Below are 12,954 nucleotides of genomic sequence, written 5' to 3'. Positions count from 1 at the left end.
GACATGTAGAAATAAGAGAAGGGCATAAAGAAGTATCAAAAAGAGGTATGAGCGACATATGGCAAGTTCTGAGATCAGGAGGGAAGGGAAAGTGATATGTAAGATCAGTTTCTATTGAGTAATCCCACAGCCTGGTAGCATTTCTCTCGTGTGTTGGGAGTGAATGATTTTTCCTTTAAATACTTTGTTTTCAACTTGAGTTTGGCATGAGGATAGATTGACATAATGAAGGGAGTACCACAAGCAGGATTTGCAGAGATATAGTAATAAAGAGTTCCACCACCAGATTGAATGGAAGTCAAAGTCTGCTTCTGCTATTTCTGATGATGTGTGACCTCACCCAAACTAATGAACAATTCTGGACCTCAGTCTGTTTATCTATAAATTGGGGCTTATAATGGCCATCTCACAGGATTTTGTGAAGATTAAGCTAGATTACAAGAGTAGGCATTCATTAAGGATTACCTTCCTCTCCTTGTATTATTTTTGGAATAAATGATTGTCAGAAAAGGGGAAACATATTGACTTGGAAGGATGAGTGTCCGTGCTTAAAAGACCTTAAGGCATTTAAAGAACTTGGGCATCTTTACAGTACTGTGAGTCCTTGGGGTTTTTAACAATGAGCTCCGGTGCGTTGTTCTCAGGTGGCACTAGTGGTAAAGAACCTGCCTGTCAATGCAGGGGATGTACGAGACGTGGGTTCAATCCCTAGGTCAGGAAGATTCCCTGGAGAAGAACACAGCAACCTTCTCCAGTATTCCTGCCTGGAGAATACTGTGGACAGTGGAGACTAGTGGGCTACAGTTGGACGTGACTGAAGCAACTTAGCACCCACGCAGGTGGTTTTAGATCAGTGCTGAACAGCGGAACTTTCTATGATGGCGGGATGCTCTTTATTATCACCCAATGCGGAAGCTTCTGGCCACACGTGGCCTTGGCACACTGGGGATGTGGCTAGTGCAACTGGAATCTGAATTTTATTTACTTTCAATGACTTGTTTAAATAGCCATACACGGTTTGTTGTAGCTTCTCTGGTGACTCAGAGGTAAAGAATCTGCCTGCAATGCAGGAGACCAAATGTGATGGTATTCCTTTATTATAAGGTTCTCTCACACCGGTCTAGCCTTGGGGAAGCGGAGAGAATGAGTTGAAGCTCACAGGCTCTGAAGTTGGATTGCCTGGGTTTACATCCAGCTCTGCCATTGGGTGACCTTACCTAAAAGAAGAATGCTAATGACATCGCCTGCCTCAAATAAGATGTTGGGAGGAATAAACACAAATAAGAGCTTCAAAGAGTATTATGATCATTTCACCAATAGAGAGTCCTCATGCTTTACTACAGCCATGTATTTGCTTATCTGTCTCACCCACGAGGTTATAATTACTGCTGTAACACCAAGGCCAAGTACATGCCTGGCACATTTAGACTCTCGTTAAATAAGTGTTTAAATAAAATGTCGAAGGAACAGAGAGAGGGAAAAGAAGAGGAAAGGGAGAGGGGAGAGCAGCAGAAGAGGAGGGAGGGAGGGAGGGAAGAAGAATGACTAACATAGGCAGTAATGCTTTCTCATGAAGAGTAAAACAAGCTTCCAAAACAGAAGAACAAAATATGAGAGCTTTCAATAAAAATCTCAGTGGACATGACTGCTGACAATGAAGATGGAACGACATTCTCTGAGGGAAAACACGCTTCCAAGTGACTATGAAGGGAGCTGACAGCTCTGAGAGAACCAGGGGGATAGGAAGCTGGCCTCGAAGGGATTGTCTACGAAGAGATTCCACACCTATTAAAATACAAACTTCAGTCCTTAAAAGTATTTTCAACCAAGCTTCATCAAGAAAACACAGGTGTGGGTTGTGTGACCTTATATGTCCATGTGATAGTCTAATCCAGGGGTCCCTAACCCCCAGACCATGGACTGTTAAGATCCAGGCCTCATGGTGGGAGGTGAGTGAAAGACTAGCAAGCAAAGCTTCTCTGTATCACAGCCACTCCCCATGGCTCACATGACTGTCTAAGTTCCACCTCCTTTCAGATCAGTGATGGCATTAGATTCTCATAGGAGCAGGGACCCAACAGTGAACTGAGCAAGCAAGGTATGTAGGTTGTGCGCTCCTTAAGAGAATCATCCCAAAACCATGCCCTCTGCCTACCCGGCCCATGAAAAACTTGTCTTCCATGAAACCAATCCCTGGTCCCCAAAAGTGTGGGGACTGCTGGTTTAATCTAAAAGGCATTAGAATAGAAGTGAAGCATAAACTTTGATGGTTCTACATTTCCATGTTGTTATTAATACTGCATTCACCAGTTCCCCCAAAAAAATCAGTGTTGGGCAAGTTTTCATAACTGTTTATTCATTATAAATAGTAAATATTTACTGCACTTTTTTACAGGAAAGACATTTTTACAACACATCGTTGTTGGTTGAGGCTGCAACACGAAGATAGCTCTTCTCTCGATCCATCACCCTCTAAGACCAACATAGGAACTAAACTCAGTACTATGTCTAATCTCACTAACTCACTACATCATAGTTCTTAATTCTAATAGGAATGTATTTGTGCCTACCTCATTCATGGTTCCAAGAATAGAAAGAAATAAATAACACTGCCTTCCACCGTCCTGTTCCTCTGAACACCTCAAAAAACAAATTTATTGACATTCTAAAATGTCACCACACAAACATATGTAAACCTCATTTCCTATCACCTTTCCATATTGGATATTATTGTATAATTTAAAAGTACATGACAGCCAACACAGACATCGGTATTGCTGCCCTGCCTTTCATAGAAAAGAGAAGAATATAAACGTAGTCATTTAAAAAGGATTACTCTCGAACATGTTCTCTCATCAAAAGGAGCAAGCCGGGTGTTGGTCGTCCAGCAAATGGCAAAAGTCACTGCATTCTACCACAATGAATCATGGGCTGCAAAAAATAAAGCACCTGCAAAAATAGAATTCTGCTTCTGTTTCTAGGGCCCTGGCCTTTGCCAAAGCATCCGTGAGGTACACAGTATTGCACTCTGATAAGCAGCTGGGGGAATGCGCACCACTTCTTCACCCCACCCCCCACCCCAGGTTAGCGTCTGAACGAAAATAAAATGGGCAAATGTCACACACCTCTTCCACACTGAGAAAGAAAACAAGCTTTTCTCCTGGATTCCCGTCCCCCCCGCCCCATCCTGTTAGCAAGATGTGTCCACCCAGGACATGTGTCGACAACCGAATTAGAGATGAGGGTAAGATAACAAATAATTTATTGGGGAGATCTTTACATCTAGTCTAACTTCCTAAAAACGGTGGCATTATTTTTATATCCATTTCCAGTGTGTCAAAGACCCCTCCGTTCCTGCTTCATGGAGCGAGCAGTTTTAAAGTTGCAGAAGTGTCAACATCGGACGTCCAACTTGTTCTACTTTCTTCTCCGACTATGTTTTCAGAACGTTCTGCTTACCCAAACCAGTTGAAATAAATCACACACACACACACACACACACACACACACACACACAAATGGAATGTTTTAGCTCCTTGATCATCTGCACTAGAGTTGGGATATCTGATATATAGCCATGTTAAATCATTGCCTTAAAATGTTGCATTTGTCTTTTATTGTTCCGGATCTTCCTTTTCTCCACTGCTTTTGTTCGACACGTTCAAAAGAATTTGAAACCAACTACTGGAGAAAGAAAATCAATCATTCTCCTTTGTCTCCTGTCGAGACTGACCCCCCAAGAGGGTAATTTTTTTTTTTTTCTGAGAAGATTCTTCATGTCTAGGCTGTGGAGACCGGAAACAGGGCCAGTTTACACTCCAAGTGGACAGTTCACTTATGCGATATCTGGCTTGAGATAATGAAAGGCACCTGTAAGGAAACACATGCAGCTTTTCAGGTCAGGCTGGGACAATTCACAGCAAGGGGCAAAATCAGCTACAGGCTGACAATGTCATATTTAATACCGGGGTATCAAAGGATTGAGACTAATATTTTTATTCCTGAGACAAGTTTGACAGAACTCTGTGTCCTGGGGATTATACCCCATATGATCCTTGAGCTGACCTCATTAAAAACATGTGTTTCTAATGCCAGGGGTTATTTCATTTGGGCCAACACTTGTGTTTTACCTAGTGGCAATCAGCTTTCACGTCTCAGCAATTAATAACCACAAGAGGTTGTTGACATCAGTTAAGAAAATAATTATACAAGGAAGCCCTTGCTGGAACAACCTGCTGGCTTTGCCACAAAATTGATACCGGGATGGAAGGCTTAATCATGTTGGCAGCTCCCCTTTCTCCAGGAAGAGTTAGTGTTTCACTCTTCCAGGAATAATCACTCCCTAGAAAGTCCAAGGCTTACTTTGTCCATACTGCCCATATTGATAGCCCGTGACAGGGTCCATACTGTAGCCCGTGGTGCTATAGGTGGGTGGACAATAAGACTGAGAGGTCGGCAGACTGTCCAAGCTCTTCATATGGTCTAGTCTCTGACTGCAGCTGGCCGACACCGTGGTGGTAGGTTCCAGGCCCCCAGTGAGAGGCGAGAGCGCGTAGTCAGTCTGGGGTTGATGGGGTACCCCGCCGTGGTTGGTCAGAAGTCCCATTACCTAAAATAAACAGGCAGATGAGGAAGAAGTAAGAATGCAGGGAGGACCAGACCCTAGCCTGTAGCTGAAGGGATAACTGGAAGAGGCCAAGTTTGATTTCTTTGGAAATCTGCTGTGAGAGAGCCGTCCCGAAGAGGGTAACCTCGATTCAAAGTGGCAGAGCTATTACGTCATGCCCAGTGATAACATCAGACTGCAGTTTCAGAAAGAAGGAGAGAGGGTGGGTGAGAGCGGATACCACGTCCCTAGTGATAAGATCAGGCTGGAAATTCAAGGAAGGAAGGACAAAGGGACAGAAGGATGGAAGGAGGGAGAAATTGTAACTGTTCATTTTGAATAATGTTTAACCATGTTACAACTGGGAGTGTCACGTGTCATTTCAAACAGGTATTTGCTTGTACTATTTTTAAGTGAATCTAAATCAAATTCTTTTTGTGTATTTTGAGATCTCTGTCTTTTTTCATAGAGTTCCCTCTCAGGAAAATTACTCTATGTTGGCCATCCTTCAGTAGTTAGAAATAAAGTACTCCTTCTCTGACATTCCCTTGTATTTTCCCCATCCTTCTTACTGTGAAATTCGTACTTGGTCACCTACTTTGAATTGTGAGTGTTCTGAGAGGAGTGAACTACTGATTCTTATATTCTCAGCCTCTAACAGAGTTCTTAGCAGGTTATCTGGCAAATCATGCTTCAAATAACTTCCTCCATTACCTAATCCTTTCTTCTACAAACTAACATTTTCATAAGAAGTGTCAAAAAAAAAAAGTCTGAAATGCAAACATATTATAAGAAGTCTGTTTGGCTTTTTAAATAACCTTGGAGAGCAAGCGAACTTTTAAAAAAACAAAACTGTAATAACAGAACAACTTTCTGATTAGCACGGTGACGAGTTTCACAAACTCAGGCTCGCTGACCCTTACAACACCCTTTGATGGAAGCAAGTGGATAATTAATTTTGCAGCTGGAAAACTGCCACCCAAGAGAGGAAGTGATTTTTCTCAACTTCGTACAAGTCGGTGGCAGGGCTCAAAAAGCAATTGCAGAAGAAATAGATGGCTGGGTAAAGAGCTTCACCTGCTCACAAAGTATTTCAATGCAGGGGCCCACCACGGCACAATACTTCCATCCTAGTCCCGCTATATTTTAGGAAGTCTGAGGCATATGGAGATGAAAATGCAGAAATAAAACCAAGACGAGAGGGCAGTAATGGAACTCAACCTTGACTGGAGGCCTCTGTTACCCACTAAGGTAATTCAGGTCACAGAATCCTGGATGGAGGTGCACCAGTGAGGCAGGAGGGAGGGGTGAATCTTGCATTCCAGAAAGCTTCCTAAATTAGATTCCAAAACCGGTGAGGCCACAATCCCCTTTGGGAAGGGTTTGCATAATCCTCATAGCTAAACAAAATCTTCTTGAAACAAAGCTTTAAACTGATCCATCTTCAATTAGCCCCAAAAGACCAAAAAAAGGGGGGATGGGTAAGAAAACAAAAGAGAATCTGTTCACCACCTTCTATGGATTACTCTTTCTTCCTCCATTTTAACAAGTCATGATCCTCCTCACCTCCCCCTTCCCCACACACCCAAGTCTCTGTTCTCCATTTCCTTGTCTCCCTTCACCTGAGTTCTTGGGTAAGATGTGTGAGCAGATGGGAAGGGAGGCCAGTGTACAGCAAGCAACACAGTTGTTCCCAAATTTTAAAAGACATTCCAAGGGATCTAAATTTCCTTGAGCTTGAGATTTTTCAAAATCTCTAAAATTATATTCAAAAGAATAATTATATGTTTCAGAGCATAGTTCTATTTTCTTGGGAATTATGGAAAGTGAGAGTCACACAGTAAAGAAAGAATCAACAGGATTCCCAGCTCTATGAGGATGAAAGTCACCAGAACTTGGGCTCTCATATAATGGTATTTACAGTAAGTTGATTACTTCACTTTCTCATTTAAAAAAACCTAAACATAATGCAAAATGCATTTATTTCCTGAATGTTCTTCCACCTATACTTTTTTTTTGCCTTTCTTTGAGCTCATGTAGGTGATTTCATGGTATATATTAGGAAAATTTGTAAAAGTCAGTTGATATACTAATTTATTAAATTTTTTTTTCAGCCCAAATTACTAATGTCTATTAGAAGAAAAAAGTCTTTAAAATAGAAGTTGCTCGGTACCAAACACACTCCTTTCAAATCAGAAGTACCTCTCTGTATACCAGCCTAATGGACAACAGTGGATAAGGAAAATAAAAATATTAAAAAGGTACCATTTTGGGGGAACCCTCCTACACTGTGGATGGGGATGTAAACCGGTGCAGCCACTATGGAGAACAGTATGGAGATTTCTTTAAAAAGCAGCAATCCAAAAAAATAAAATAAAATAAAAAACAGCAATCCCACTCCTGGACATATATCCAGAGAAAACCATAGTTCAAGAAGATACATGCACCCCAGTGTTCATTGCAGCACTATTTACAATAGCCAAGGTATGGAAGCAACCTAAATGTGCATGGACAGATGAACAGATAAAGAAAATGTGGTACATATATACAGAGGAATATTACTCAACCATTAAAAAGAATGAAATAATGCCATTTGCAGCAACATGGATAGAGCTGGAGATTTTCATACTAAGTGAAGTAAGTCAGAGAAAGACACGTATCAGATGATATGAAGAATCTTAAAAAATGATACAGTGAACTTATTTACAAAATAGAAATAGACTTGCAGACTTAGAGAATTAACTTACAGTTACTAGAAGGGAAGTGTGGGCAGGGAGGGATAGACTGAAAGTTTGGGATTGATATATACACACTGCTATATTTCAAACATATAACCAACACAGACCTGCTGTAGAGATCAATACACTGTAATAACCTAAACAGGAAAAGAATTTTTAAAAGAATAAATATAGCTATAGGTATACCTGAATAATTTTGCTATACATCTGAAACTAACACAACATTGTTAATCAACTATACCCCAATAAAAAATAAAAAAAATTTTTAGAGTATGACATTTTTAATGAAAGGGGATTTTCACACAGGGCACAAATATTTTACTGTGTAAATAATCTGTGCTAAGTTTTTTTCAAAAAGCACTTAGGAAAAGCAACCTTGTAACTATATCAAATCAGAGAAGAAAAATATACAGTGTTACTGGGTAAAAAAGAAGTATATTTTTAATAGTGTTCTTGAAGCTACTATTTGAAATTCTGGTAGTGGTATATCACTTTAAGGAAGAAATGGAATACTATATGTACCATTACAGTTGAAGAGTAAGAGCAGAATTTTATTCAAAACATGCCCACTCTCCCATGAGCTATATGTACATTTTTGTGATAAACTTTTTTAATCCTCTGCCATATATTTCCTGTTTGCAAAACTTTGAAGGCAGCAATAACTTTGTCCATGGGGAAAAATACATGAAGACCCTAAAAGAGAAGAAATGAGTCCTTCCGATAAGCAAAATTCAGCTAATGCTGTTTATGTAGCAACTTCTTGCAGTTGCTGAATTAGAAAATACCTTAGGACAGGAAGACCTTGAAACATTATCTATTGATGGATGGAGAAGATACAGTACTATCTCCAAGGCCGTATTCTAGGGCAAGAGAAAGAGAGCCCCTTAAAGGTGCCAGGGCCCAGTATCCTGAAGACATCCTGGGTCCTGATCCAATCAGGAGGCGAGGCTGCTGTGTGAACGGAACAGGAAGGATGCTTGTTAGGTCTTTCTGTGGCTATCACCAACGTCACACACTGGAAGCTAGTGACAGCTCCTGTATCAGCAGCTGCCCTTAGCTCAGCAGCCCAATACTTGCAGAGGCTAATGTGAGGAAATAAAGAGGACCGGAGACCCGTTATCCCTTTGACTTCCCTGAGCAAGCCCAAGAGACAGACAGTCTCCCATGAGTTTTTCTTTCCACTGAGATAGTCACACATTGTAACCATGACTTCTTTCTCAGGAATAGTATAAGGATGGAGAAAGAAGCACTAATACGACCCTACATTTGCTCTGAAATGGAAGCTAATGAATGATGATAACTAACACAATTAATTTCAGTGTTTCATGCTGAGAAAACGTGAGATGTATATACATCATTTTAATAACTTCTTATTTAAAAATAAAAAAGGAAACCTGTGTTAGGAAAGAAAAATAACTATATCAATACAAAATGTATTACTTTCCCCTAACATAATTTAAAACCTCAAGTCTCTATGGAAGGGTCCCATTACATTTTTATGTATGTTCTTTGAAAGCAATTTTGCTATTCCATGTGGTTCAAGGGAAGCCATGGAAATTTCTTTTTGCTGCACAAAGTTGGTAAACGAATTTCTTAGAATTCCCCCAATATGGTCACAGAATGTCTTCCAGTCATATTTTAAAGAATATTGTCAGGATCTCTTTTCATATATGCTTTTCCTACAGCGAATTGTAATTCAAGTCTAAAATAAAATCTTCACTGGTTGCAAAGTGGGGTTTTTTCCTCATAAGCTATCAGTAAGTTATTTCTACTACAGGCCATTTTTGCCTGATTTTATTTTTTAATTTGAGATAGGAGAAACACAATTGCCTGGTTTTCACAAATAATTTCAAAAGGAAAAAAAAAAAAAGGCTACTCAGTTCTGTCAACTGAACACCAGTCATATTTTAATTAAATGTCAGATAAGTCCAGGAACTGCAATGAACAAGAAAATTATTCCTTTTATAAAGATATCTGTCTGTCTCCTTGGGAAGGGAGATAGGAGGAGGATTTTTTTTTTTTTTTTTAACTTTTAGTTGAGTACAACTCTAAGGTGAAGCATCTAAAAAAAAATCTATTAAATATATTGGTAAATATTTCCCAGATGTCATTTCTAAATTGTTTTATGGACTACCTTTAAAAATAAATTCAAACCTTAGAATCGTGAACCGGGATTTCTGCCGGTTCCTTAGTCATTCCCATTATTAGAGGCTTTTTTGAAGATCCTTTTAAACTCATTCTCAAGTTTCAGAATTCCAAATAGGTTGTTTATATCTTGATTGGAAGATTATATGGTTCAGGAAAAACTAACTTCACAATTGCTTCATGCCATATTTCTTGAATTAATTTTCCTATTGTAAGATTAAATATAAAAGATAAAAAAAAACTATGAGCCAAATTAAGATTTACATTTAGAACAATGTGTCTGGAAAATATTTGTCTTGGCTTACGTGTTATGATTTTGCCATCAGTTAAAAGTGCTTAGAGCTTATCAGAAATCTAAAATGATTTAGCATATTATGGTGTAGTCCAGGCACTTCTTTTTTCCTTAGCAGGAATCCTGATTCATGTCTTTATTTTCTTTTCTGCTCTTAAGTAATCAGATGCTTTTCTGATTTAACATTTACTAATACACATTTAGTGTAATACACATTTAGTTGCATTTTAGAAAACCACTGTGAGTTACAACTTTGTATAATACAAAGAGGTTTTTTTTTTTAAAAATAACTTCTACACTTTTCTTAAAAATCTAATGATTTTAAACTTTTAAAATCTGGGTATAATTTATTTCCAGAACCAAACAAAAAATCCAAATGTTTATGCAAGTGTATTTTCCAATATGAGTGCTACTGAAGTTATCTGATGGTTAAATTTCAGCAACTGTATTTTTAAGGCTATACCTAAACCTAAACTTGAACAGTGGAGACTTTCCTGAAAATGTTGTCTTCAGATCCAAATGCCTTAGGAATTATCCTGCAGTTGATTAGCATCTAAATAATTAGATTTTTTTTGCCCTCTCTGTTTGAAAGCTGTAAGAAGGAAGTTGCCTTAAGGCAGAAGTTTCTCTTAAGGTAAGGATGGTGACCTTCTCACCCACCCAGAGTTAGGGAAGGGCATGGCTGACCTCTGCCTAACCAGAAAGAAAACCAGTGCATGTAAAATGTCCAGCCAAATACATACTTATTGCGTCGGACAAAAAGTTTGTCTGGGTTTTTCTGTACACTTAAAAACCCAAACAGAAAAACGCGAATGAAATTTTTGGCCAATTCAATATTTTTCTTTAATGTTAATCCTTAACTAACATTTTTAAGTAGCTCTGTTTCATGCATGATGAAAAAATATGAGCGCCAGACAAGTGTGGTTCATATGGTGCATACATTTCCAAGATTTATTTGAAAAGAGCACTGTAAGTACTGTATAAGCTAAACCTTTAAGTGTTACATGTGCTTCAATCTCCAACTCTGTGACCAGTTACAGAATGATTTTTCCTTCATCAGTTCTTTAGAATACTTCTTTCTCAACAGACCTACGCCGTCAAATGAATAGCAACAGAGACTTCTTTAGACACTGATGACTCAAATATAAATCTAGGCAGAAAATTAACATAGAAATGGCTTGCAAGAGACATATATACACACACACACACACATAGAGTGTATTTCCAGACAATGATGGACAATCATATCATGTCCATCTATTATCAATAAAATAAAGCCCATTAAGAAAAAGCTCATTTCACCTAAATGAACACTTACGGTTAATACAATTGCTATTTGACTATGTTAGACCCACCATGGGCTGTAATAAAATTCTCATATGTTTTAATTCATTTACGCATGCCTGCATTTAATATGCTTTGTGACCATGTCTACAATTAATATGATTTATGAGAAAAGAACATGTGTGATATTGGGGGGGGGGAGGGTGTAGCATACATATTTTTTCTTCTATGAATGAAAAATACAGCAAAACGGCTCAAGGAAAATTGTGGGCCGTTAGCATATTAAGATGGACTGACAGAGCCCTGAGTAAACTTGAGGGAGTTAATGATATCCTCTTATCTGACCCTGACACATTTGCAGCATGTAATTTACAGAAGCTCTGTCCAGGGAATCTTGACAAATGCTCCTAACGATGTCAGGGCAATGTTCCATTCTAATGTAAAACACATGTGGGTCAGATACCCCCATTCATCACTTAGCACAGAGAGTCTCCAACTCTTTCTCGGAGGAATGACATTACCTGCTGTTAACTTTTCTCCTTTCAGGAAATTTCTCACCAACCACAGTAGCTCTCTGAAGAGTAAGTACTCAAACCGATCACTGTTTCAAAAACCTGTCTAAAAAACATGACTGTGGAAAATCAAGCATATATCTTGGTTTAATTTCATGACTACTTCTGGACACGTTTGCTAAATATTAATTGACCTTTTGAGACTTAAGACACCAAATATAGACAGGGAGAAGCTCTACACCTGGGCATTCCACAGTCCTTCAATGAAATGGCGTTTAAAATTCTAATTGCCTATAAACTATGCCTGCATTCAAGGACATGCAGGGCTGATTCACCCTAATAACCATTCGTAAATGCACACCTTACTGAATCCTAACTGCCCAGTTCTGTTTGAGATTCGCATACAACCTTACAATAACCTAGCATCCACATTACCTTTTAGAAAGAAGGGCCTCACACTGCCCCCTCTGAAGCAGAAGGATGCTCGGTTATACTACATCTCCAGTACCCCCACAAACTTGGAAGGCAGTTGTTCCAGGCTACCAAGGGAGGAAAAAGTTGCCCAGCTCAACAACGAAATTTCTTCTTTCTTCCAGACCATGTGTGATGTAGGCAAATATTTTTGTGGTTGCCCAAAGCCCATGTCATAAGACTCCATCTACTAAATGCTTGAAGACTACAGAAAAGGACCTTCCTACTTTCTCTTCCTGTGAAGGAAGATATGTCCTCAATGGCAGAGAAAAGAGCCAACTGAAAAGATCAAGTGATACTGATTTAACAAGTAGTTATCAGGGAAACTATCTCTATTAACCATGGGAAAGCAGAGCTCATAAAAGTCTGAGAATGAACTGAGGCTTCGGAAGAGTTTTCTGGCCTGTTTCACAGGTTTTTGTGTTAAGGCAGAATAAACTTTCATTTAAAATGCTTGGAAACTTGTAACAAATGTATACATATGGGACAACATCTGAGAACACAGTCTTCTAAGAACCAGAAGCTTCCAGTAAGCTAAAATTCTACCTACTTTAATTCCCCCACCTTCACAATGCCAGACACATGACCAGTGAAGACATAGTGATGCTTTTCCACCTTTCACCTCTAAACTTATTTGTGTCCTTGATCATAATAGGCAGGGGCTATGTCTCCTATTGCCCAGGCAACCTGAAGTAGCTGGAAAGATTCAGAGCCCATGTACATAGATAGTTCTTTTATCTACAGAAATGAACTCTGCTCCTACAGATCCTGACAAAATAGAATCTTTGTGATTTAGCGACAGAAAGAATACTCCCCCGTCAGTTAACTCAAAATTACTTAAGGTTGTCCCTTACTTTCTAAAACCTTTCCATTGTACCTGTTGTTTTAGCTAACTTTCTCCTTTGC

General features: G+C 39.0%; 1 protein-coding gene across 1 annotated transcript in view; it reads right to left on the bottom strand.

Moving 5' to 3' along the window:
* Positions 1 to 2,335: 2,335 nt before the first annotated feature.
* Positions 2,336 to 12,954, bottom strand: part of PAX3 (paired box 3) — a 98,196-nt gene continuing 87,577 nt past the window's right edge. The window contains exons 8-9 of the mRNA XM_043445949.1: positions 4,363 to 4,609; positions 2,336 to 3,870 (exon numbers count right to left, since the gene is read on the bottom strand). Of these exons, the coding sequence (XP_043301884.1) occupies positions 3,836 to 3,870; positions 4,363 to 4,609 (282 nt within the window). The 3' untranslated portion in view covers positions 2,336 to 3,835. The remainder of the gene's footprint in view (positions 3,871 to 4,362; positions 4,610 to 12,954) is intronic.

This window comes from Cervus canadensis, chromosome 24, assembly GCF_019320065.1.
Source record: "Cervus canadensis isolate Bull #8, Minnesota chromosome 24, ASM1932006v1, whole genome shotgun sequence".
Classification (NCBI taxonomy): domain Eukaryota; kingdom Metazoa; phylum Chordata; class Mammalia; order Artiodactyla; family Cervidae; genus Cervus; species Cervus canadensis.
Note: the sequence above shows the minus strand (reverse complement) of the source record. Positions and strands in the feature narration are given on the sequence as shown.